The following is a 27,325-nucleotide window of genomic DNA, read 5'->3' on the forward strand; positions in this document are numbered from 1 at the left end:
CAAAACGTTCACTCGCGAGTCACGACGGGGTTTACGTGCATACGTGTCAAGACGGTCATTTAGTACATACATTTGTGTGTATCTGACCATTTCAGTGCAATTTGTACTCGCAAGCTTTTTGTGAGATGGCCTGTGTGTGTGTGTGTGTGTGTGTGTGTGTGTGTGTCTCCAGACCGTGCGCGCGAGTGCTGAGTGGTTTGAACACTGGCAAGACTTTAAAATAAATGCAAATGATAAACTTTAGTGACGATGCGACACTGCCTCGATTGTGCAAAGTGGCAAATCCTGTGTCAACTGTGCAGCTCGATTTTAGTGCACATGCGGTGCGATGATGTGAAGCCATTTGAGCATTTTGAAAGGGAGAGAGAGAGCACGTGCACGCGGTGATTCACTCACGCTGTTTGTGAACTTGCATCTCACAGAAAGTTTTCAAATGACTGCGTAAGTTATTTAATATAGAAATATGAATTGTACCTCACCTTCAGCATTATAATTATTTTACCCGCGCTGGAAAGAGAATGAGACGGTGTCGCTGCATATCATGCCCTAGTTCTCACGGCAGGTGCGGGTTTTATGTGTCGTCAGCTGCGATCGGTTCATGAGATCGGCCTTTTTGGAGACCGCCGATCAATCATCCCAAAGCGATTACTGACCGATCGAGATCGGTTGCCGATCAATCGGAGCATCCCTAATTTTTTGTTCACGCATTAACAGAAAACATTATAGACTAAACGATCAATCTTAAAATTTAAGAATAATATTGATTAAAATTGTAGTGCTGGGCGGTATACCGGTTCATACCGAATACCGGTGTTTATTTTTGTTATGATATGAATTTTTGATTATACCGCAATACCGGTATATATCGCTTAAACAAGGTTCGGAACGCGGTGCAGTGCGACACTGTTTGAGAGGGGTCCCTTTTCACTGTTGCACTGTAGTGAGGACACAGCTGAGATCGCATTACAGCCTATGGCTGAATCCCAAATCGCCCCCTAAACCCTCATTCACTATTCCCTACGTTATCCACTAATATAGTTCACTTGAAGGAGTGAATGAAAACGAGTGTGTGAATTCAGACAGCCGTTGTGTGTACATTGGCTGTACACTCGTTATTGCGGTGCAATGTGCGATTGAATGAGTGTACTCAATAACGTCCACTATGGTTTCGGACACCACTACAAATGGCTGTCCCCTCAAATAATGCTCTGTTTGAGGGTATAGGGGGCGAGTGCCACGATGAGATTACCAATGCTCACCACATGGATCATATATCAGATATATGAAACGAGCGTGTTTAAGTTTTTTTTATGGACATATTTCATATACTCTACTGCTCTAAACACGAACCATCGTATGCAAACAAGGACACTGATACAACAGCCGTACGTCTGATGACGACAGCAATGACACGATGGGTTATTCTGCTACACCAAAGACAATGATGCGAGTTCATAAATAGACTGACAATTCAAAGAAGAATGGGCAAAAAAGTAAATATCCTTAGATCTTTTAAATGTTCTTCCGCGTTTCTCCCTCGTTTTGGCAGTTTGTTGTTATATAGGGTTAGATTTTTAAAATGCTTAAGGTGCCCTCAACAGGTCTGTGTTTTATTGGTTGTTGTCTCCCCACAGCATCATTTTGTGGGGCTTTGTATTAACTCTAAAAAACCTGTATTAACTCTAGAGTCGAATTTTTGTACAATATTCACTCATCATGACAGTAAAATAGGGCATTCTAGTCAATCTACTGCATTAGTTCCTCTCTCAGTCAGTAGAAAATGTGGTTAACACCCAGTCATGCATAGGGAAATAAAATACCGTCATATACCGCGAAACCGGTATAATTTAGAAAAATACTGGTATATACAATTTTGGTCATACCGCCCAGCACTGTTAAATTGATTAAATTATATTGTTAAGCCCTAATCATAACTATATGAGATTCATTTAAAAATGTAGAACACTGAGGTACATATACCATATATTGGTAACAATGCCTCTCATTTCTTGCAGAACACCTAATTTATTTATGTCTTCAATTTTAGGAGTTGAGAAACGTAACTTGTACACTGGGAGCCTGTATAATACAACCAGGATCTGAGATATAATGATTTCAGTACACATTAAACCACCTGAATATTAAATACAAACAACAGCGTAATACTAACCAGGCAAGATGCCAGAACTAATTCAGATTCATACCCTTTGATCAGCGAGCAAACCCCACAGAGCGCCAAATCTCTTATTAAGCAAAGCCACTCTCATTGAACTGGGCAGATCTGTGTGTTCAGGTAAACGCTTTGCTTTTTGTTCTGCACAGCTCATCCTGAGCTGTCTGTGAAGAGCCTTGCTGAGTGTTTCACAGGTGATCAAAGACTGTCAAGGTTTGACAAAACCACACTCAGTTGGAGCTTATGTGCTACAAATTACCCACATCCTCTCGTGATCAACCCAAGTCCCGCTGAGAAAGATTGAGCACTGAAAACAAATGTCAAACAGCCTTATATGTTGATAATCAGTAAAAGGTCAATGGATGCAGTTTTCTGCATTAAAAAGTAGCCTGTGGTACCTTTGTTGAAGAGAAGATATCCTTTCTTGACAATGTTTTTGTAGAAAGCATCTTTTGTTTTTCGTCGAATAGTGTTATAGATTTCTCTTCCATCGACCATATCAGAGAGGACCTGTTCTTTTTGCTAAACGGCGAAAAGGACACAGAATTATGCTTGTTATTGAGATGATCTTCAGCGATATCTGAACTTATTGGAATGACCTTTCATTTACCTGGACTGAGACAGGATCTTTCAGAGTGTAACCCTCCACGATCTGCTCTTTTCGGTAACGTTCGATAATATCGTCGACACTGCCAGGAAGAGCATTATTTAATTATAGACCAGCTGGATGACTTTTTCATTACTGTGTGCAAAATTAAAAAGTATTACATTTTAATTAAATCAACCCTGCGGCACAATATATGGGACAGGGTTTAATATCAAAAATGCTTTCAGACAGGCAGCAAAAATCTGATTTTTGGAGCATAAGACTGAAATCTCTTTCGTTTATTTGTAGTGTGAACAGAAATGATGTTTGCAGGTAAATTCATATTTCATTATGTGTATGCATAAATTATTCAACTTTGTATGCAATAATCATAAACGCTTGAGGTGTTTGTTTGTATTAGAAGTAATAAATGTGGAGCCATCTGCAATATCTGCAACCAAATCATTAATATTATTGATAATATAAGAACTACAATATAATTACTAAAAGTATAGTACCAGTCCAAAGTTTGGAAAAAATAAAATTTTTAATATTTTTGAAAGAAGTTCAAGCCTACATTTAAAAAAATAAAAAATTTAAAAAAATACAGAAAATAAAACAGTAATGTTGTGAAATATTATTGTTTTTAAATCATCAGAGAATCCTGAAAAAGGTTATAAAAAATATTAAGCAGCACAACTGCTTAATTATATTATATTATATTATTATGAAGGGTTAATGAAAACACTGCTTAATAAGATTATTAATGCTATCCTGACAATGGGAAGGGGTTTCAAAAAGGTGTTTCAGAGCAGGATATAAGTTATGTCATTTTCAGCTAGATCTCACATAAGCAGAGTTCAAGGCACTTTAAAGCCTTTGCCTGCAGTCCTACCTGTTATAGTACCGCCCTCCCATCATGTACTGGTTGTTGGGAGTGGGGCTAATCTTGAACCTTTGGATGTTTTCATTGGTACGAAAGAAGAGAGAGTAGTCGCCTGGTGTGTTGTCTGACGGCCTGACCAGAAAGCTGCAGACCTGGCCAACTAGACAGCAGAGAAGCAGTGTGTCAGAAGTTAAAATGGAAACAATAAGAGCTTCTGTTTTACTCTAACGTAATCAATTATATTTGATGAATTTGCCCTTTTAGGTTTGCAAATAATACAAGTTTGGAATCTATGCTAATGCATGTGAGACCAAGTCTGGCCAAATATAACAAATGATGCATATAATGTCTTAATAAATCATAGCACTAAACAAATACACATGATTTAAAGGAATAGTTAGCTTAAAAATGGAAGTTATGTCATTATCATTAGAGGAGAACTGGCACCCCGACTGAGCCTGGTTTCTCCCAAGGTTTTTTTCTCCATTCGGTCACCTGATGGAGTTTTGGTTCCTTGCCACCGTCGCCTCTTTTGTCTTTGGCTATTGGCTTGCTTAGTTGGGGACACTAAATATTCAACTATATTACTGATCTGACCGCATTGACACTATATGAAAATTGAACTGAGCTGGATGACATCACTGTTTTCTCCAGAGCGGCTGTACAGCCGAATCAAATTCTGTTGCATTAATTTCCTGTTAACACTGTGTAGCTGCTTTCAAACAATCGGCATTGTAAAAAGCGCTATATAAATAAAGGTGACTTGAATTATTTAGTGTGTTCCTCCCACAAATCTATTTTATGGCTTCAGTACAGTTTGGAATGACATGAGGGTGAGTAAATACACTAATAAGGCAATAAAGTAATAAAGGAGGTATCATTCGAAAGTTTAAATACTCAAAATTCATCTTGTGATGTTGCACTACCATAGAAACGACACGTTAAATCCTTTTAGTGGGTGGTGTTATGTTTCATATTACAACATTTACTGCACTATTTTATAATCAAATCTTTTTCTAATATTAACAAAACGCATATAATTGGAAAGTTCTGAGACTCAAGGTTCCATGTTTGGCAACTGTTTTGTGATAGAAGTGATATGGTGAGACATGTATTAATTTTTGTGAGGAAAATGCATTAAAAAAGGGTATAATGGCAAAATCTCACAGTCTCTAGCAATTTTAGCCAAAATTATTTTGTAAAATATAAATTACAGTAGATTTGCTTAACAGGAAACATCTTTATCTTTTTGAAGTGTTTCACTTCAGCAATAATCTGACCGATCTTAGGGCTGAATTCCAAAGCATTCATGAATTACAAACATTTCATGTCTATGTTCAAAAAGGGGGGTGACAGTTAATAGGTTTTAACTGTTAACTTTAAGTGGGTATTATATGATGCAAAGGTAATCTAAATGTAAATATAGGTGACAAGCATGAACAATACATATCCAATTGTTGACAATGAAATGTGAAAAAAAAGCTAATATTTGCAAATAATTTGAAATGTTCATATACTAGTGAAATGCATTGAGCACATCACCTGAAATCACCTGTCATGGTGTTTTATTATGCTCATTACACAAACATGTAATAGCCAGCGTTTTATATCACGCTCATGTACCTGTCATTAGCAGGTTGTACGCCTCTTGTTTGCTGATCTTCCTGTGGTACCAGCTATGAAGATAGAAAAGGAAAAACAAGGGGAAACAGGAAATGAGACACAAGTAAACAGGGCAGAAAGGGCAGCACCCCAGGCTCTGTGAGTCAGAGTAGTCTATTACGGTCACAGCACAAGGAATCAACTCTGATCAGATACATAACCTCAGGATTAAGCGCTCACTTTCATATGCATAAGTGTAGCATTGCTCCTTGATTCAGACAGATGTTTGTTCTGCTATGGCACACTGAACTAACTAAAACTAACTGGGCAGAAGAGATACACATGAGAAACTAAACAAAGAAACTAAGCAGCAGAGAAAATTATCGTTTCATGATTCTGAGCAATTTAGTCTGGTCAATTTGGATAGGATTAGATTAGACCAAGGAGTCAAATGTTTGGCTGGTTAACATGGGCAGTTAACCTTTGCTGGTAAAAGTCGTAAATACACAATTCTGAGGGCAAAAATCATGTTTCTCCATTGACAGGCATTCAAAAGTAACCATGTATCAAAAAAAATAAACAGGGCTCCAGACTGCAACCTTTTTTTCCTGATAGTGCGACTAAATTTAGTTAATTTTACAACGTTGCCCAACTGATAAGAGCTGCTATTTCTGTTACAAATGATAAACATCAAATGGCAAACGAAACAAAAGCGGAACGGAACCACGCTACTCGTTTGAGCGGCACTGCGACGACCGTTTATCAGCTTGGAGCAATAATAGACAGCGCAGCGTGAGCTCATACATGGGCAGATTTCGATCATGCAACACCGTTACTACACAGTGCTGGGAGATCCAGTAAGAAAGCGTTTGAATTTGCCACAGAATTAATAACGTCACTACTGCGAGATCTGGTGGGATGCGTTCGGCACAGTTCGGTGGTAATTCTGTTATAAACCTGATATCAGATTAAACAGTGCTGACGTGGAAATCTTGTGCCATGAACAAAGTTAAGGGATTTCAGTCCACAAATCATAAACAATCACCATGGATTTAATGTAGTAACACCCCATGGTATTGTGGAAGAAATAGTCGAATGTGTATTTGAATGTTGTCATTATTCATCTCAGGGTTGGTACAACCTTTTAAGAGTGAAATTCAAGCAGTTTTCAAGGGCTTTCAAGTGCTTCAAAAAAAAAAATTCAGCAATTAAATTTTTTTTAAAGCTCTACATATTATCCTATTTTAATGTTATTATTAATGATTTGTAAAACGAAAAGTTTGAAGGTGTAGGCCACTTTGTGGCAAACAAACACTTTTATTTCAAAAAGACATGAAATTACCACTATAAACAGTAGATGGCGGCAGAGGCACACTTATTGGCTTATTAGCAATTTCCACTACTTAAAGTGGCTACAGAAAAAAAGAGACTGCAACCGGGCCTATGCGAAAACAGGGATAAAAAAGGCTTTTGAAAGGTGGCGTGAACTCCGTTTTTTAAAGGGGTTCAAAACGGACGCGGAGACAAGCGTTTCTGCTGGACAAGACATTTCAATGGTTAAATTATGTAACAGAAGCACACTTGTTCGTTTAATTCATACAGTTTTCTTTGTTGTGCCTTTCTCGTTTTGCTATGTGCATTATGGTAAATATCAATTATTTTGTGCTAGCTATAAGAGCAATTCACCTCTACTCCACATTCATTTGTTGATATATGACAGTTAGAAATTAGACTGCACAGAAATGGAAACTAAACTACAGGTAGCCCTAATACACATTAAATGTAATCACGCTATGCTGATGTTGTTAACATTGACAATTTGAAAACAAAGTATAATTTGCACAGTTTGACGTGATATGATAAGAGATCGTTTGATTTAATCATCGCAATTCATCGCTAATTTTAATGCTTTTTTCCCCTTAGTTGGTCAGAACAAAAGTGGATGTTATCTACTTGTTCATATGACATTTTCCGGTGAAAATTCTTATGTTGGTCATACTTTCAAAAAGTATAATCTGTGTTTCTGAATGACAATATCCACACCGCGCAGTGACTGACAGCCGCACTTTCTCCTCAAAACATTAAATTCCTACACGCTGTGCCGTGCCGAGGCACAATTCACGTAAAGTTGATAATTCCGCGAATAACTGCAATTGCAGATTTCGAACAGAGATGGCGACAAAGAGGAAAAACTACAGACTGCAGCTTTAATATATGTAAAAAAGTGAAAAGTCAAATTGTAACTGAATTACCCAGAACACAAGTAAATAGTGCTCCTTTTATCATCACTGAAGCTGTCGGTCAGTTCAGTGTGATACTATAGGCTAGAAAAGCAATGGTACAATTAATAAGAGTAGATAAATTCTCCCTATAAATATTAGGTTTTTGAACCTAATAAAAGTACATTTTATTTGCATATCAATTCAAGCTCAGTGCTTCACTGTTAAATTTCCAATAAACAAACATGTATTAATATGATTAATAACTGCACTTATTAACAAAATGTAAAACAATAGTAATTTTATGATTAAATTAACTTTATGATACATTTTCCGCCAACGCTGGTACCACTGCTCTCAAATGTTAGTCTGGAGCCCTGCATTAAATTACAGTAGATGTTTTACCATTGCCCATGTTTGGAGGGCTATTAAAAGTGCAACAGATATATTGTTTTATACTATATGTACTTACATTTTTCCCTCATGTGGATCCTCTTCCCGTCCCTGTGAATATATTCAAATACATCAATTATTTAATGTGCAATTTCACAGGAAGATAACTGAAACAGGATAAAAGCTCAGAGACACTTACCACCTCCTCCACAAGATCATCCACAATAAGGCCCTGTTCTTCTGTCCGAACATTGGTGACCCACATCCAACCATCCTCCAGTTCATTGTGAACGATAAACATGTCCCCTTTGAGAAAACTTAAGACACACAATAATGTAGAGTAAATAAAGTACATTTTCAATAAATAATGTTAAAAATATATAAAAAGTTATTCAATCTTTTTAGATAATCGTTTAGAAAAATCAGCATTTTGAATGTAAAAGTAAATATAAATGTGACAGGCAGAAAACATCTGTTTTTCAGATAAAGTTACTGGAGGGTCCCTGTGGGAAGTAATACTTTTTTGATATTTTGAAATTGCTTTTTCGAAATAAGTTGCCTTAAAATGCTCCCAACGTTATTTTTTAAAGGTTTTAAATGTAGGGTGGGATTTAGTCTGTTATACAGGATTTTCCAGCTTTTCTTGCAATCTAAATAGCTTTCCTGTACAGTTACTTTTTGTAGCTTCCTGTAAGTGCCACTGAACACCACAGAGGAAGATTATGCAAACCAACTACTAAAATGAACCAGGTCCAGGAGTAGCCCAGCACTGCACATTTTGGATGTCTCCCTTATTTAACACAAGTGATTTCAATCGGCAGCTCATAACTAGAGGCATCCGAATATGCCTGCTTCCCTTCTATACAGTATGTGAAAAGCAGCATGTGAAATGAGTAATATGTCAGAATACTCAAAATACTAGGAAAAAGTACCGGAATGACCTACTTCTTCCGCCCAACATTCTGAAGTCTGACAGACACTTTAATATTGCATAAGGCGACAGGGAATTCATCTTATGCATAAATGGTGGGAAAGTGTGACACGGCTGACATTGTAGGTCACATGGTGGATGTGTGGTATGTCTGAATTATAGTTGGATGGAGAAATGGACGGAGTGGTATTACTGAATTGAAATCTAGAATTTGTTTGAAATAGGGTTGCACTATAATGGTTAAACTGATAATCAATTTAGTCAACTTTTATAACAGATTATTAATCAAGATTTTAATTTGAGAAATGTATTTGGTTGCACTTTATTTTAAGGTGACGTTACATTGTACTTACTGAAATAAGTACTGAGTATAATTAATTAACTACATTTATTTACTATAGGATTACGGTTAGGGTTAGTTACTTGTAATTATGCATAATTTACTGTTATTACTATAGTAAGTAAATGTAGTAACATGTAACTACGTCACTTTAAAATAAAGCGTTACCATTTATTTTTACATTTTTATTATTGCACTTTCACGCAAACACGAATCAAGAGAACGCCAATTCACATGCAGGATTTTACCTCATCTAGTTTCTTGAATTATTATAATTGTCATATACATTAAGGGGGTGTGCACACTTGGCAGGTTTGGTTCAATTAAAGCAAACTCTGGTACGATTGCTAGTGCGGTTCATTTTAGTGCGGTTTCACTTTCATTTTAAAGTGCCACTCTAACCCTGGCACAAAAAAAGTGGGCCGAGACCACTGAAAAGAAGGGTCTCAGTCTGCTTCCAAACAAACTCTATTGCGGTTTGACTAAAATATGAACGCAACAAGGACCAAAGGAATTAGCGAAGCAAAAACGGGATGTGATTTCACAAGATGCGACCCTAAAGACGACAGAATGCTCAAGAATGCCTGTTTTTTTCTCATCATAGGAGCCCCATTGCCCATTACAATTCAGTACAAGCTTCAGACACATGCTTCCTTGCAGCAGATATTCATTTATGTGCAACACATTTTATAAGCTCTTTGTGTGTTTTCAGCTGGTAAAAATACCATCATATGTGTACACAAATGCATTGAGTGCCCAGCACACAGCATTGTTTTGGATGTTTGGTAAGTTCCGTCCCAAAACATACCTCATAAAAGCAGTTTTTTCCTGTTTTGTTTTGTATCTTTAGGTTCAGTCTTAAAACTGACACTGTGAACGCTAAGCGAACCAGTACTAAATGTATGTTTTCTTTTTTAGTCCAATATCGGCGGGCCAATATCGCAGAAATGCTTAATTAATAAGAAGCAGAAATCGTGAACGCGTGATCAATCGCGCAACCCTTGTTTCAAACGGGTTTAAATTCCATTCCCTCAAACAGGCAGGACACAGACTGTTCCTGCCTGCCACAGTTCAGACTGGACCGTGAGATGTGAGACGGGATGATTTTTAAAAAGTTTTCTATACCTGATCTCATCAGTTTCTGGCACTTTGGTGTATGGAAGTATGGCCCTCACTCGTCGCCTGTCCTCCACTGGCTGGAAGGAGAATAAGAGGTTATAGCAACACCATAAGGACCATGGCACATATTACTGCTATGATAATCAGCACTGAATCCTGCTTCTGGATCCACAACCTTAGGTATAGCGACAAATACGAGTGTTCATTCGTTAAGTCAGAAGTTCTGATCGTACCTCTGGGGGAGCCACTGGAGACGACAGTTTTTCACCTTTCAGTAGGCAAGACACATAGCTGTAGTAACCAATGAGGTCTGACAGGGACGAGAAGCGGCGCCCACCAATGTAGTAATCTCCACACATCGCAATGATCCTGCACACGCACACAAAGAAGAAAGTGTTTTGCCTTACTTCATTAAAATGATAAAGCCTGACTGAATCAGACTGACATTTACTGGGATAAAGTATTTACTTCTGTGAGTCATTCCAAATACATTTAACAAGAGCAGAAAAGCACTTGCAGTGGCTGTAAAGCGCAAGTTGTGCAAATGGTCATGTTTATTTAAATGTGACAGCTTTATTTTACTGCAGCAAGACAATGTAACACTCTATAAGCACGTGTCATGGAGAATAAGATAAATGTATTGTTAAAACACTTTGGTTTGTTCGTTTATTGCTTGTTTCTTTATAAATTGATCCTTATGAGCTGAAGACGTTTGTTCATTACTGATGAAAGACATCTTGTAACCTTTGCTATAAATACCAGTGTTTATCATTTAGAAATATGATGTTACTGCACTTCACTTCTGCACTAGCTAGTGTACTAATAGCCTATACTTGAAACTTGGCATCGGGCATTACTGCAAAAATTAGTGGCTCTTATACCATGTCCTAACCAGAAGCGATGAGAAGATTCCAGTGACAAGCAATTTGCCTGTCCACACCATACACGACGAGACTATGAGACGTGGCAAAATCAATCAAAAATCAGCCAATCAGAAGAACTGCAAGTGCATTGCATTCGCAACGGAATTGATAAGTAAGTACATTATCAAATTCATAAATAAAAGGCCATTTTAACCTTATTAAAAATACATATAGTGACTAAAACAGTCTAATAGACTTTTTTGTTCATATTGAGTTGACAGTTTGAACATTCTTGTTTCCTTTCGTTTATTTTCAAGATCTGAGGTGAATTATCCATTGTCACTTTCAGTTTGTCTATAAACGTCACGCAAAACGATTTTAAAACTCACAATAGATGCTTATAACATTAAATAAAGCACATGCATACAAACAGCACCTGAGATTGTCATACTTTGTATGTTGTTCCAGCTGTGACGTCACAGAAATAAAAACCATTTCTACAATAGAATCATCATGTATAGCTGTCACGGCTGGTTAGGACAAGAACTCTGATTAACATGGAACCTTTTATCGCGTGTTGCAACGCCGTGTCGCATCTGGTTAGGACACGGTGTTATGAATTTTTGCTTGCATGTTCCTCATTTGTAATTTGCTTTGAATAAATGTCTGCTAAACTACTAAATGTTTACTACCGTTCCAAAGTTTGGGGTCATCAAGATATTTTTCTCTTTTTTTGTAAGAAATAAACACTTTTATTCAGCAAGAATGTATTAAATTGATCAAAAGTGACAGTAAAATACATTTATACTGTTACAAAAGATTTATATTTCAAATAAATGCTGTTCTTTTGAACATTTGTCAAATATTTATCACCATTTCAACAAAAATATTAAGTAGTACAATTGTTTTCAACATTGATAATAATAAGAAAATGTTTCTTGAGCACTAATTAAGCATATAAGAATTATTTCTGCATCATGTGACTCTGAAGACTGGAGTAATGATGCTGAAAATTCAGCTTTGCCATCACAGGAATACAATACATTTTTACAAATATTTAGTCTATAGATATGGCTTCAGTGCCACCATTAATCCAAGTATAAGGGTTATATTTGGCTGTTTTATGGTTTACCAGGTGAAAATCATAAATCTAATCATTTAGAAAAGTAAAACAACAATTCACATGATTTGAGGCATCAGTCATGTCAATAGTAGATACAGTGCAGGACAATGTATGTTTAATAGTTAACAAAGACTATTGTACAACAGCTGTCTGCTTGATGGGACATAACATTTTGTGAAACGTAATGGGGTTTTGTGTACATTAGTGAAACTGTATGGTCCAGTCAGCACTGCTCACCTGAAGTGATTGACCACATTGGTCACACTGAGAAAGGACAGTACGAAGGAGCCAGGCCGGCGGTCACTTTCCCTGATGAGGTAGCTGCCCGGTGTTCGAGCCTGACGCAATCGCTCTTCTGCAATGGTTCTGTCCAACATTCCATGGTACCATCTGAAAGAAAGCAAGCACAGATCAAGACGTTAGCAATAAATCAGATTTGAGTGTCTCCCTCTATTTGGTCCATCAGCATCGATTTTAATGCAACCCTGAACGTAAATGCTGAAGTAGGTTTTTAAAGGCTCTTTTTGGCATGCTGACATAAGCCTACATTTAGTGGATCTTATTCCAAATCACCTTCCAGATTTGTGGAAAAAAGCTTTGCTATAATGCAGTAACTCTGTAAAAAGAGACCTGCAGAGATTGCATTGGAGTTTAAAAAAAAAGAAAAGCATGCAAGCAGCCCTCTCACTCCAGAGAGATGTGACAGGGCTCTGGCTGCTGAATTTTTCTCGACAAAAACTCATGCGGAAATATTGAAAGTGAAATCTTGCTCTAAAAAGGTGCCTCAGCACAGGAAGACATTTTAAAAATCTTTTACTGCAGAGCCTCAGCCACTAAAAACATGACGGTCTCTAAATTAAACAGTAGTTTTTCTAACAACACTGGTTAATGTTTCAGAGATTTTAGATCTCTGGAGAGAAAAACCCCCCCACTTGTATCTGATTTTAGTGTTTTGCAACAGGGGTTAAGGACAGAAGACAAACGAGTAAGAGTAAGATACAGAGCTGACGTGTATTTAACCCTACAAATGTTTAATTTGAACCACTGTGTCATGTTTACTTCGATAGACAGATGGAGACTGCATGTAAGCCCATTATAGCTTGTAGGGCTGTGCGATTAATCGGAAATGAGTTTCGATTTAAATTTTGGTTTCCAGCTATTATGAAAATACAATAATCAAGAAAATGTTTTTATTTTGCCCTATTCTGTCCGTCTAGTGATGCGCTTTCACTCCTCCTTAAAAGCCCAAACATTGTGCAAATCAGTAAAATCAAGTAACATGACTTTCATAAAATGTGACTTGCTTGATATTAAAAGCACCAAAGAGCGAAAAAAACTTGCATTGTTCCTCATGCGGCTTTCTGTGCGCACGTTCCAAGACGGAGCAGAACACGGACAAGCAAAGTAAACTTTGCGCTTCAGGTGCGTGCCTAAATGGTCAATCCCACACAAAAATATGTTAAAATGCCGGGCTCTATGAGTATTCACATAAACCTAGTGGGTTATATCTTAAGTGAATGTAAACAGTTCAGAGAAAATAGAATGTGCATCAGTATATAGGATCTGTGCCTTTGGTCTTAAAGGGTTAGTTACCCCAAAAATGAAAATTAGCCCATGATTTACTCATCCTCAAGTCATCCCAGGTGTATATGACATTTTTCTTTCAGACGAATACAATCAGAGTTATATAAAAAGGGAGAACGAAAGTCCTGGCTAATCCAAGCTTTATAATGGCAGTGAATGGGAAGTTCTGTTTTGAAGTCCATAAAAGTGCATCTATCCATCATAAAACTGCTCCACGCGGCTCCGGGGGGTTAATTAAGGCCTTCTGAAGCGAAGTGATGCCCTTGTGTGAGAAAAATATCCATATTTAAAACTGTATAGACTAAAATAACCAACTTCCGGCGGACCACTGCATGCATCGATTTACAGCAAAAGAGTAACCCTTGAACCCTTGACGCATGCGTATTGACGAACACGGAAGCTCAGAGGATAGAGCAGAACAAAACACCGGTCATGAATTAGAAGTCTAAAACTAGAATTTTTTTAAGAGAAATGGTGGAGGATTTCGATATAAAAGAAGAGGCTTGAGTTTTGTTGCCCAGCACTATCCGCGAGAGGCGTCAAAGCTTGCGATGCTCCTGTACATCAAGTCAGGGGTTACTCTTTTGCCGTAAATGGACTTGTGTACGGCTGTCCACCGGAAGTTAGTTCTTTTAGTCCATAAAGTTTTATGTACACCTAGGATGACTTGAGGGTCTAATTTTTGTGTAATCATGGGCTAATTTTCATTTTTGGGTGAACTATCCCTTTAAAGCGACAGCAGCCTAATAAACCTGCTGCCGTCTGTGTCCTTAATATTAATCAAACAACAAAAGACAGAGAAAATCACTCACTGCTCTTGACTGAAGGACTTTAATTCTTACAGTGAAGACTGTGCTGTACTTTATTTTACATTTCATTATTCAATTTATGTAGTAGGTTGCTGGCTGAATATTTGACATAAACACTTTTTTCTATTGTATTTGTCCTACTGTATGTAACTTTTTTTATTGTATCAATGACTGTTTATTTATTTTTTGAGGACTTTTTTAAAAGATTTTTTTACATTAGTTAGCCAAGTATTGTGCTGTTAATCTGTTGAATTGCTGGTATCTAAATTTTAGATGTAATAACCTTATTTCCAGCAAATATATACTTCATACAGTATTTACAGCTATAGTTAAAAAAGTTACTCATGCAAGCTTTTGGTCACATGGCCCACTCATAATTGTGTTAAATATTTGTGATTCCAATATTGACCAAAATAATCATGATTATGATTTTTGCCATAATCCAGCAGCCCTAGTAGCTTGATTATAACTGGGTGGGTACATAAACGGAACGAAGCAAAAAACAGCATGAATGATTCGTGCGGCATGCGGGCGTTAAGAGTGAGAACGATTCATATTAAATGCAGCTTTTATTTTATTTAAGAAAAGTTGAATTCCTCTTGCAGTAATCATTCCTTGTCATTCGCTGCCTGATTTATTTACTTATCAGCTGTATGGGAGCCAAATGCTCCAACTGGATGGCGCATTGTGGATGAAACATAACTAAAACAAACAAAACAAGTAAACATTTTTTTCCAAGTAAAGTGCTTATCCAGTGGGTCCTGCAGTGCCACTTGTGCACACGGTAATGTAGTTTGGTCTGCTTTCTTATTTGCTCTCAAAATAATACTGTCTAAAATGAGATATTACAGCAAGAAATGGTTTAAAATGAGGATCTCTACAGAATAAGATTATCTTGTGATGCATATACACTTGAGACACATTGATATTATATTTTGGCTGATACTGATAATAAGCACGCAATTTAATTATATTCATGTCATGGCCAACAACCAATAAGGAATTTTTTGCCCTGTCCCAAATGGCACCCTAAACACTCGGGGTCTCCCTACGAGTCCGCGCTTTCGTGACGTAACAGGTCGTAGTCGGGATAAAGTCTACATTTAACAATGTTACTAAATGTAAATATAAATGTTAAAATAACATGCACAATTTAATAACCAGATAATAATTAAAAATACAGATAAATAAAAAGCTGATAACCAAAATGTTACTGAAAATTCTTGCATCCTTAAAGGGATAGTTCACCCAGAAATGAAAATTTCTCAAGTTGTTCCAAACCTGCATGAATTTCTTCTGCATGAATGAATTTATTTCCTTTCTTCTATCTTCTAAAGAATATGAGTAACCAAACAGGCCCATTGAATCCATAGTATTTTTTTCCCCATACTATGGGAGTCAATGGGGTCTGTCAACTGTTTGGTTGCCCATATTCATCAAATTATATTTTGTGTTAAGCAGAAGAAAGAAATTCATACAGATTTTAAACAACTTCAGGGTGAGAAAATGATGACATTTTTGGGTGAACTAATCCCTTTAAATATGCCCACTCCTGAAATAAATAATGTAAGTGTCAACCATAAGTCCTTACTAAAACAAGCCAAGCTGAAGTCTCCAAATCTAATGATGATTTTGCATTTTCACTATGGTTTAGGGTATAAAACAATATGTAAGCCAACTCAAATTTTTGTAAGCCAACTCTTTATAATAAAATAAAAGAGAAAAAAAAAATTCACAGTATGTATGCACTTACACTTTGTTTAGACTCTATATATGCATGTGTTATTGTTGATGTGTATATATGTGTGTTGTTGATGTGGTGAAGAGAAAGTGATGGGAGGTGAATGGAGGAGTTGATAGATGAGAGTGAGACACAGGAACAACTGTTATATTTTCAGAGTCTGGCCCATGTTGAAATATCACACTGACTGCAGACAGCATGACATCATGTGGGCATGCAGCCCTCCCACACTCAAACGTATTCATGGGAAAGCATATGCACCAGAGAGTTTCATTTGTGCTGAATGTCAGTTTTCGGTTTAGATTTTCTAAAGTTTTGCTCAGTGTACAAGAGATGCTGCAGTTCAACTTTTCACATTTCTATTGTACTCTGTGTGTACAATGTGGCAAACTGCTCATGGCGGTGTGTTGCAGAGGCACTGGAGAGGTTTCTGGTTTCGATAATTTTGTGTTTGTCTATACAAACGCTGTTTTGCGGTTAAAATGTGGGACGCATGTCAGTGAAATGGGGGGGGGGACCCTTGAGAAGTGTTTTTATTTTTTCCTTGAGCGCAGTGGCATAGCGGAACACAATTTCAACCAGGGGCCTTTATTTTTGGAAAGCCATGTCGTGTGAGAGGTGCGCCATCAAACACATCTATCTAGTACATGTTTACAAAGAAAATGGAAAAGTAGTGCAATGGAATGCAAAGCTCTCAATCTACAAGGCTCAAAATTGCGACCATTTTGGCCTCATATGCTCTGGAAATTGAATCTGTGCGACCTCAACATTTATTTGGGAGCATTTGTGCAAGTGCAAATAACTGTTGTGGTGCGAGCTTTTTCTAGATGTGTAGCGGTCGACAAAAATCGGAAACTGTCCGTTTGTGCTCTAAACAAGCGGCCGGTTTCTAGTTTCATTTTGGCTGATCTCTATTCCGGACTTGCACACAAAATGCCATTTGTGTGAAAATATTACATAGTCTGTTAACAGGACGTTAACACAGGCCAGAGATTGGACACGCTGAATACGGACGCAAAGAGGAGAGTGCAGAGGCGCAGCAGAGAAAATACCAGACACAGCACGATCACTGGTCGTGATGCTTGAAATATAGGAAGAAATTTTTAAATATTAAATTAGGATGGGGGTTTATACAAATGTATCTCTGAAGGAAACTGACTGTCTTCAGAAAAGTTACGATGGCATTTTCTTTTCCTCTTACCTGCGTATAAAGTAGTGTTTATAAGCGCAGCTGCTTTGTTTACAGCAGTATACAAAGAAACGCTTCTTTTCCAGAAGTGCCACCTGCTGTCAGAGAGTGAATTTTCAATCTCCATCAGTCCGTCTGTTTTTGTTTTGTGTAGCTGTGCCTTATGTAACAATTTAATTCTGTATTTGCTCAAAGTCTTGAACTAATTTTAAATAAAAAATGACTGCTCAAGCTTCATTTGGATTTTGTTCAAAATGCAGTGGTTGCCTCTAATTTCAAATGGCTACAGATGTTTTTATTTTATTGAAATTTCAAGGCCAGTTTAGAGTTTAAGGCTTGTTATTGAGCAAATAAACAACAAATAAATTTGCTTAAACAAAGAAAAACAATCGGCAGCCGGTATCGGAATTGGCCAATTTGCTTGTATATATATATAAAAAAAAAATCGGACATGAAAAATCATGATTGGTGCATCACTACCGTTTTTATTTCTCTACAAAACAAGGTGTTGTTTTTAAATAAAATAAATATTTTAATATATATAAATTGTAGCTGTTGTGCTTCATAATTTTCGGTTGGGATCATCAGTGCTATCGTGTCTCTGGTTCGGAGCGGACTGTTGCATGCCGCGGCGGTAAGTGTTGGGAAGAATACTTTCAAAATGTATTTCGTTACAGAATACAGATTACATGCCCAAAAATGTACTCAATCAGGGATTGCTCTGTAAATTAAATATAGAATATAACTAATGCATATGCTATTTTAAATACTGTAGTCTATGCCAGAGACGTGCCGTGTCAGGCTGGCAACACAAATATTGATCTTGACATTGTTAGCCTCCTGTCTTTTTTACATGCATTTAACTTAAAATATTTAATTTTGCACAAGAAAACAGTCCTTATTAATGAATTATAAGTAGCCTATTGTAGTGTCTCATGAGATCATGCTCATTGTCACACAATTCTTGCTCCTGCACTGAAGCTGCAGTTTAAGATAAACTGAGACTTCAACGAATGTCAAATAACTTTTGTCTAGTTAATGCTTTTAAAGACAATTTGCCTTAGCCATAATGTCAAATCAAATAAAGGTATGAAGGTAATTCTGATAACACAAACACACATTTATTAAAACACAGAAAAACAACAGATCAAGAACAAGAAAACGGAAACAAAACTCGCAACCGAAACTCTGGATTTACATTTCACTTAATTAGCAGCACAATTAACTTTTTTGTTGCGCGAAGCATACCATTGGCTACAAAGAGGTGTTTACATGAACTACATGAATGAACGTTTAAAAAACAATATACAAAATCAAAAAGCTCTGTAACGGATTGCGAAAAAGTGCGTGTAACCTATTGGAAAGCCACCAATTAGTTGAGTTAGTTAAAGGGGTGGTAAACAACGATTTCACTATTCTAACTTTAGCTAGCGTGTAATGTTGCTGCTTGAGCATAAACAACATCTGCAAAGTTACAATGTTCAAAGTTTAAAGCAAAGGGAGATATTTGCTTTTAAAGAAATCAGTTTCTAAGAACTACAGCAAACGGCCAGTAGGCGACTACACACATTCCTCCAGGGTTGGTGACATCAACAGGCTCAATATTTACATAAACCCCTCCTCCGAGAATATTAAATAAGGGGGGGTGAGGCCATTTTGTATCGCGGCGCTGTTGTGGTTAGTAGGCTGGAGTGTTGTTGCCGCGATGCCGAGGAAACGCTGTTATTTTCATCCGGATTGCAGGTCTGGGGTACATGCTCTGTTCAGCCTTCATAGGGACGGGTGTGCGTTGCAGAGCGTTTAACATACAGCATGTTATATGCACGTGTGTTTGAGTCAGCGGGGAATCAGGCGCGCGCAGGGCTCTCTGCAGCACATCTAACAGAGGAAAACATCCACCGTCTTCGCGATTTCAATGCCAGATTTGCACAACGTCAGCTGCGTGAAAAAAACACTGCCGGTGCGTGGATGCACGACGCGCGCGCTGCACATTTCACGGAGGACAACACAAACTTCCACAAACTTCGCGAGTTCAATACAGGATATGCACAACGGCTTGTCCTGAAAGCTGGATTTACAAACAGAAGCTGTTCACGGGCCACAACCTGTAAGTCTGATTTATATTTCATCGATGTGTTTTCCTGTAATAGGTTAATTGTACGTTGTAGCAAGGAAGTAAACAGATGACAACGCTGTTCTGCAAACCAGTCTGTTAAATGCTCATTCATACTTAACGTTATCCAACGAACACCTAACGTTACAAACATTAACGTTAAAATCTCAACAGCGAACCTGGCATTAGTGTAAATGATTCTTTGATTAGAGCTTTTATGTATTGTTTATCTACAGGCTTGCTAAACATGCTTCTGTGTGTGATTTGGCTAACTTACTAGTTAAAGCCAGTGCTTAGTGTTCGTTTTGGGTTAACGTTAGTTCTTGCGACAGATATTTGGCTATAATCGTTCTAAAAATACAAAAGTTAAAGTGCCATTCAGTAGCGATCATTATAGATCCGCAGTCTTTACTCTCGAGGACTGAGCAGGTTCTGCTCGATCATCTTCACTCAAATGTTCTGGGTCTGATTCGAGCTCATATGGTTTTATTGACGCCGTTGTTTCTAATACTGAACAGCCTCCGGTAAGGGGCGTGACGTTTCCGACGTGCACTGCGGTTAGTGAATCACAACACACTGGGCCAGCTAACCAATCTGAGCCCACTGCATATTTTTGAGGGACTGGCTTCATACAACCCGGAAAGCATCAGACCGTTTTACAAGGAGGGACAGAGCAGTGTAGAATAAAGGTCAAATATATGAAAAATAAGGCAATTTTTTTTTAAACGAAGCATGAACACATGTTACAGTGCACCCCACAAACACAGCCAAGCCTTCAAAAGAATGTGTTTTACCACCCCTTTAAATAACGAAATTGTAGTTTAAGTAGAAAATAATATTTATGTAAAGAGATAAAAATTGCTTAAAAGTGCACAACTCTTCTTAAGTGGAAGAACGCTACGTTTTTCCCCTCACGTGCAACCTAGGGCGGATGAGTAGCCATATCAGCTCACAAACACTCGACTGACTATATGAAGTGAGTTAAAACGTGTTATTAAACGTTGTATTTTGTTGGACAGGTTTATGAACGCTTCGTTTTACTAGTTAGTGAAGATGTTTGACGCGTGATGGTTTTTTAAACTCACGTTATAAGCGACTCTAACTCGCAGTGCTTTCAGACGGAGTAGCGTTTACTACTGATCACAGAGCCGCTCTTCACTGACACGCTGGGCAGCACAGTTTTATTTCGTTCTCCCTTCTCTTTCTTTAAAGGTGCACTATGTAACGTTTCAGTCCGCTAAAGGTCGCCTGTTCAAAACAAAGGCGTAGTTTGATGACGCCACGTTTGAGCGCAGAATCTTGGGATATGTGGTCTTCACCTCACAGCCGGTGGAAAAGAATCGGATAGGACTCTCACTTTACTGTAGTATGATGCAGAGCAGGACCGAGTGTTGTGGAGCTGAGCAAGGCAGCTGGAGCGATTGTTAATGAGATGAAGGCAACACACGGCTCCTGAGCAGCGGGACTTTTATTATGACACAGTTGCCGGCACCACTTCCGCTTTTCCGGTCATGAGTATGAGGTAACGCAGCTCGGTTTATCCAGGGCTCGACATTAAAGGGGCTATATGCGTTTTTCTGAAATTTAAACTCGCGACTGACACCTGTGGCCAAAAAACAGAACTGCTCTTATTTTCTGCTCGCTCTCGCAGCGGTGGTGACGTCACATCCGCAGACAGCGCGGGAAAAAAACGACCCGCCAGAAAATAGGAAAAATAGGATACAGGCTTATAGGTGCACCCACTGTGAGCAAACAAGGTGTCAGTATGCTCATCAGGAGATGTTTGAGTCATAAATGGTAAAATAAAAAGGCTATTGTTACTTTATTTTGGGGAAAAAGTTGCATATAGCCCCTTTAAGCCTGTTCACGTGCTTGAATCTGTCATTCACTTGTCCAAGTGCTTGTCCGGAAATGTTTTTTTTGTTTTAAATATAATTTATTCTGAAGCAATATTCTGACCAGTGTTCAATAAGCTTTGACATATTTAAATCTGCATATTTGTGATATTTGTCCCTAACCCTAACCCTTTTTATAAAGGGCATTTTTTTTCTTATTAAATATAGGCTATGCTTCAGCTTTCATTTTATATTTTTTAATTTGATCTAGAAATTAAATTAGAATAAGACAATATAGGGCTGTTACCAATCAAATTAAATAATTTACACTGAAAAATTACTACTGCATTAAATAATGTTATGAGATTATTTTAAATATTTTTGAATATACAAATAAGAAATGTTGGAAAGAATGTTTAAACATGAAACTAAACAGCCAGTAGGGGGCGCAGGTGACCGTCTTAATGAGCGTGTCATTGAGTCGATTCAGTGAAACGGCTGATTCATTCAGTAACAAGCTGTTGCTGTGAAGTGCGTTATGGATCTGCTGTGATCTTTGTTTGGAACTATTTTCGCTGCTGAAATAGAACAAAAACAATCAATATTGCATTTAAAATGTAATTGTTTATGGAGCTGGCGTATGAAATTAGTGTCATGTTTAGTCGTAATGGTATTCAGGAAAACAGCACTCTTGTTTGTGTGATGTTGCTTAACTGTATCATATGTTATAAATATAAAAGCACAATTTGTAATTTTAACAATTTGTAATTAATTGTAATTTGTGTATGTTAACTGAGTTTCTCTGTGTGAGCGGTGCACATTTGTTTAGATTTCTTCTCTAGAGGCTGCGCGAGCCTCAACAGCTCAACCTTGTTACTATCAGTACGTTATACATTATATATTATATCCACCATCGATCGCCACTTACACTAAATTAATGCAGGATAATTCTTGCATTTTGGTGATTCCCTAGTTATTTTTTGTTATTGATGTTTTAATCAGGATACTTGTCCGTCGGGCAAGAAAAACTCTTTCACTTGCCCCTTCAAAAAATCCACTTGTCCCGGACAAGGGGACAAGCAGACAAGCGTTAATGTCGAGCCCTGGTTTATCATATTAGAAACCGAGGGTAATGCAGATATGACGCAATCGACAGGCGACTCCCTCACACGTCCCGGTTCCTTGGTTAAAATAGCAATTTCTCACAATTTACAAATAGTTGGAAACATTTGGGATATTGTAAGTACTCAACTGAACAAAATATATAACACTGGCCTAGTGGTTTTTGTATATTTTACTGAAAATGTTTTACATAGTGCACCTTTAATGTGAAATGCTGTTTGAATTTCCAAGATAGAAGCGCATTTTTGCCCTGGCTCTGTTCTCCTCTGTTGTCAACCTCTAGCTCACCGCTGCTCCTCTTCCGACTCCATTGTGACTGATCAAGCAAACCACGTGTTTTCAGGGAAATACATGGAGTTTCCTTAATTTATTTAGAGAGTGAATAAACACGTGAAACAGAGAAGTATCGTTATGTGATCCATTGATTACAACAATGTAACTGTATTCTAAATACCAACTATTAAAATTGTAACTGTAACGGAATACAGTTACTCATAATTTGCATTCTGAATACGTAACACCGGTACATGTATTCCGTTACTCTCCAACACTGGCGGCGGTTCGCACGACAAACGCAAAACCAGACTTCATTCGCCCAAATGGAGAGTATATTTACAGTTTACACTGTCTGAAATTTGAATCCTTCCCCATTAATTTGAACTAATTTAGCTTCCAAACTCTGCATGAACACTTGGATATGCACCTAAGCGCACATTTATCTAGGTTCACATTGAAGTGGATAAGGTACTTGCATGTTTTAAATGATAAGTCATGTTTGAGGTCGCACATCACCTTTTTGTGGTCATTCTTTACCCTCTCGAAATGTTCCAACACTTCAGAAATGTTCCAACACATTTTCTGCCCAACATAATTACTGCATGAACCAGCCCTATTAACAATTTGTCACTGTGTGACTTCGGCAATTCATGTGGAGTTTTATTTCTGCGACTAACTGACTAACTAAAATTTAGTCGACCAAAGTCTTTTTGACTAACATTAAGGGGGCAGCTTCAAAAAACTACATCTTAAATTTGCCATTATTTAACATTATTTAGTTATATCAAGCAGAGATGTAGTCAAAAAAACATAGTAAAAAATTGCAAAAGACTCTAAAGGAATTAAGCAAATGCCATGAAATATTATTTTGCATGTCTTTTTTTCCTGTGCAGTAGTGCGTTACGAGAGCACTCCAGTTGACACTTGAACTCTGACACTTGAACACCTCTGCAGTGCTCTGGTGTGCATGAACGAAGGTTGAATTCTGAACGCATCATTAATTTATTTTAATATTCGCATATATATTTTGTATATATTTTTACTATTGCATAATAATATAATATTCATAAAATATTAGTATTTATAACAACAACTTTAATATTTAAAATAGTATTATTCTTCATGTCATCCCAACCCTGTACAATATTTGTTTGCAAAGTTCAATGTGAGTAAATGATTACTTCCAACAGTGTAAGTGGCATGAACAAAACAGATATTAAATTATTTGTATGATAAAAATGGTGCTATATACAAAAATATCTATAACACATAATATGTAGTCCGAAATGTAAAATGAGAAACACATGTGAACTGTTGACCCATTTGATCAACCACAGTGATAGAGAGTGTAGGCATAATTTGCACACTGCAGGCTTAACTAGGCTAAGCTCCTCTTCTCTATATATTAATTTATTGAATAGACAGGCTCTATGAAGCAGTCCTTTGAGTAAAACTGCACTGTTAGCAGAAGGAGAGTCCCTCATAATTCCCAGAGGCTGCGTTTTCTTCTCAGCGGGACTGCCTCGCAGCTTTGTACGCTATAAAAATGACATTAGCAATACAGGGTTATTAGCAGACTGGATAACGTCCTCTATTAAAACTTATGTAGTCAAATGAATAACAGGCTTCTGAAAACACAGATGTGCGAACCAGAGGAAGAGGCACCGTGATACTGGCCATGACGAAAATAAGATGATGTACAAGCAAACACATAAGCAACAAAAGTCACACATCCTTTTCACACCAACAACTAGTGGTCGACCAATATTGTTTTTTTGTTGGCCGAAGTCTATATCTTAGAGAGCAGGGTGACCAATGGCCTATATAAAGCCGATATATAATATATATCATTTATATTTATTTTAATTAATATTTATATTATATGCATATGCTTAGTATATGCTTATACTTTAGATGGCAACTTCTTTTTTTCTGCAGTCATATTTTTCACAAATAAAGTAATTGTTTAAAAATACATGAATAAAAAGGAAGTAAACACTTTAGGCTAACACTTTAGGCACTCACTAATCTTGTTTGTTTCAAATGCAGACAAGGTAGTACGAATTTTACATACAGCACTGTGTAAATTACATTAATATGAAATAGTGGTCAACTGAATATAGCGCAGCAAATTTTAAAAACAAGGATTTAAAGTTTGTGGTGTCTCCAGTAAAGCGAATCTCTCCTGTCCGCATTCACTTTGCACAGTGCGACCGTCAGAAACACATTAATGCAGGATCTCACGGCTGGATTTGATTCGATTTGAAAGGATTGTGAAATTAATGTATTAATTAATAATGTATTAGATATGACTGTTTAAAGGTCCCATGGCATGGCATTTACAAAAAAGTATGATTTTTTACATCAAAAAATGTCATAATTTTGAAATAAAAGGCATTTTTTCTATACTGTTATTACCCCTCTGGCTGAATGCCCTGTTTCAAGGGGAGTGTCTGCTGTGAGACTTCAGTGAAAACCCCCACTGTTGTGATTGGCTGACATCTTTGCATTTGAAATGAGTGTTAGATTATGTTGCAGAGGGGGCGTGGTTTAGCGAGAAACTGCACGCACTGCAGGAGAGAGAGACTGACTGGGCACTCATGAACCAGAGACGGAGAGCTGGAGGAAGTTTTATTGTACTGAGTTGTTGAGAGCACTGTTAGCGCAAGCTTATTTTGTTTGTATCCGAGAGTTTTGAATAAACAGTACTGGTCACGTCTTCTTCCACCTTATTCTATGAACTTTGTAAATGTACCATTCCAGCAGTCGAGATGAACGAATTGTCAAAGTGTGAATTATAGCATTATTTTTAGATCTTTTCTCATCACATGAACGGCTCCACAGGTAGTCTGTTGATCGCGTAAATGTGGTGATCTCGTCATTGCAACGCGTTTTCTCTCACAAAATGCTTTAACCACAACTAACAACAAACACGACATCGATATGAATACAGTAAGTTCGCTGTGCTGTGCTGCATAACAGCGTCATTCCTTGTAACGGCAGTTTGGACAAGTGTGCAGATACACTCGCGACGTGTGATTGACAGATCCGAACATTATAAAGAGTGTTCTTTGATCGCTCTCTGCAGTTTAACCTGTTAGCCTGCAGCCCCGCTTTTGAAAAAATCCTAAGAAATGGCATAATCAGACTAAAACCGTTACAGTTAATGATTCCTTTGCACTAAAATCATAAGTATGGTGTCATTTGAAAGCAGACACTTGGCAGTTTACTGTAAATTCTTGTAATTCTGTAAATTATTTTCATAATCAAAAATAGCTATAATAAGCTTCAAAGTTTTGTAAAGTTATTAGAAATATATTTGTATGAAATATCTTTATGAAAATAAAATTGAAGTTGGTATTTTAGCAATCTAGAAGTGCACTACAGCTGAAGCCACATGTCTGACCATGTTATATTTCAAATCTGAAGATGATAAGTTTAAAACTCTGAATTTTATTAAATGTTTTTCAAGATCATGTCATATGATTTTATTTTGAGATTTCTCTAAAATGTTAACTGATGTTTATTGCCATCTCTTCTGAGCTACCATTCATTTTATTGTCTCTATTGTTTTGAGGTGCAAACTGCCCATTCAGTTTCAGTCTCCCCAGAACACTATCTCTGGCCGGGTTATGGCTCTAGTTATCTAATTATTTTGTCTTCATTGTAATCACTGTCTCACGACTCTCTATTCAAACTGTTCTATTCAAACCTCATTTATGATCAAACTTCTCACTTCACCTTCTAAAGTGCCTCAAATGCCGTTATTGACAATAGAAACATTTCAGTTGGTTTTTCATTTCAGTCTATTCAAAATTATTATTAAAAATAACGTATTTGCCCAAGTGGCAGGTGCATTGGCTAGCTAGCATGTTAGCTTAGCGCACAATCAAAATACAATAAAGATTAAAACCATGTTTTTTCTCCAAAATTACTTTATATCACAAGTGGGATGTTTTAAATAACCTTCTGTGGTCTTATTTGGCTTCGGATCAAAAAAATCAGACAGAAAATATATAATTTTACAATATTCTGCATATTGATAAAAGCTATGTCGAATAGCATTGCATTATAAATATAATCTATTATGAATACACCCAACATGGTATAAAGAACACAGACAAACCATACATCGTCGCGATTGTGTGTTTATTGTCTTCAAATGTCTCTATTTGCATCTTTAGCGATCTCAGGAAGCTTTTATTATGGACTTCTATTATGGCACATGGTATCTTCTTCGTCTGTCTGTACCATATATGGACTACATGTGCACAGAGCGCCCTCCGGCTTCCAGTATGAATCGAAAACAACACATAAGAGTCTCCATCGCTCATGATTAGGCTACATCTGCGCATTTTGAGGAAGTATTGAATAAAAAACACTCCTCTGTTTAGAAATTTGACACAGACATATGAGAATCT

The 27,325-nt window shown here is 37.2% G+C and overlaps 1 protein-coding gene across 2 annotated transcripts in view; it reads right to left on the reverse strand.

The window, feature by feature from the left end:
• The window catches only part of rasa1a (RAS p21 protein activator (GTPase activating protein) 1a), an 86,932-nt gene that overhangs the window by 27,994 nt on the left and 31,613 nt on the right, over positions 1–27,325 (reverse strand). For both annotated transcript variants that reach the window (XM_079815046.1, XM_079815047.1), the window contains exons 2-10: positions 12,473–12,625; positions 10,483–10,618; positions 10,256–10,326; positions 8,059–8,176; positions 7,939–7,970; positions 5,269–5,321; positions 3,655–3,805; positions 2,784–2,862; positions 2,572–2,695 (exon numbers count right to left, since the gene is read on the reverse strand). In XM_079815046.1, coding sequence (XP_079671172.1) covers positions 2,572–2,695; positions 2,784–2,862; positions 3,655–3,805; positions 5,269–5,321; positions 7,939–7,970; positions 8,059–8,176; positions 10,256–10,326; positions 10,483–10,618; positions 12,473–12,625 — 917 coding nt within the window. The remainder of the gene's footprint in view (positions 1–2,571; positions 2,696–2,783; positions 2,863–3,654; positions 3,806–5,268; positions 5,322–7,938; positions 7,971–8,058; positions 8,177–10,255; positions 10,327–10,482; positions 10,619–12,472; positions 12,626–27,325) is intronic.

Source organism: Gobio gobio, assembly GCF_949357685.1.
Source record: "Gobio gobio genome assembly, chromosome: 4".
Taxonomy (NCBI): domain Eukaryota; kingdom Metazoa; phylum Chordata; class Actinopteri; order Cypriniformes; family Gobionidae; genus Gobio; species Gobio gobio.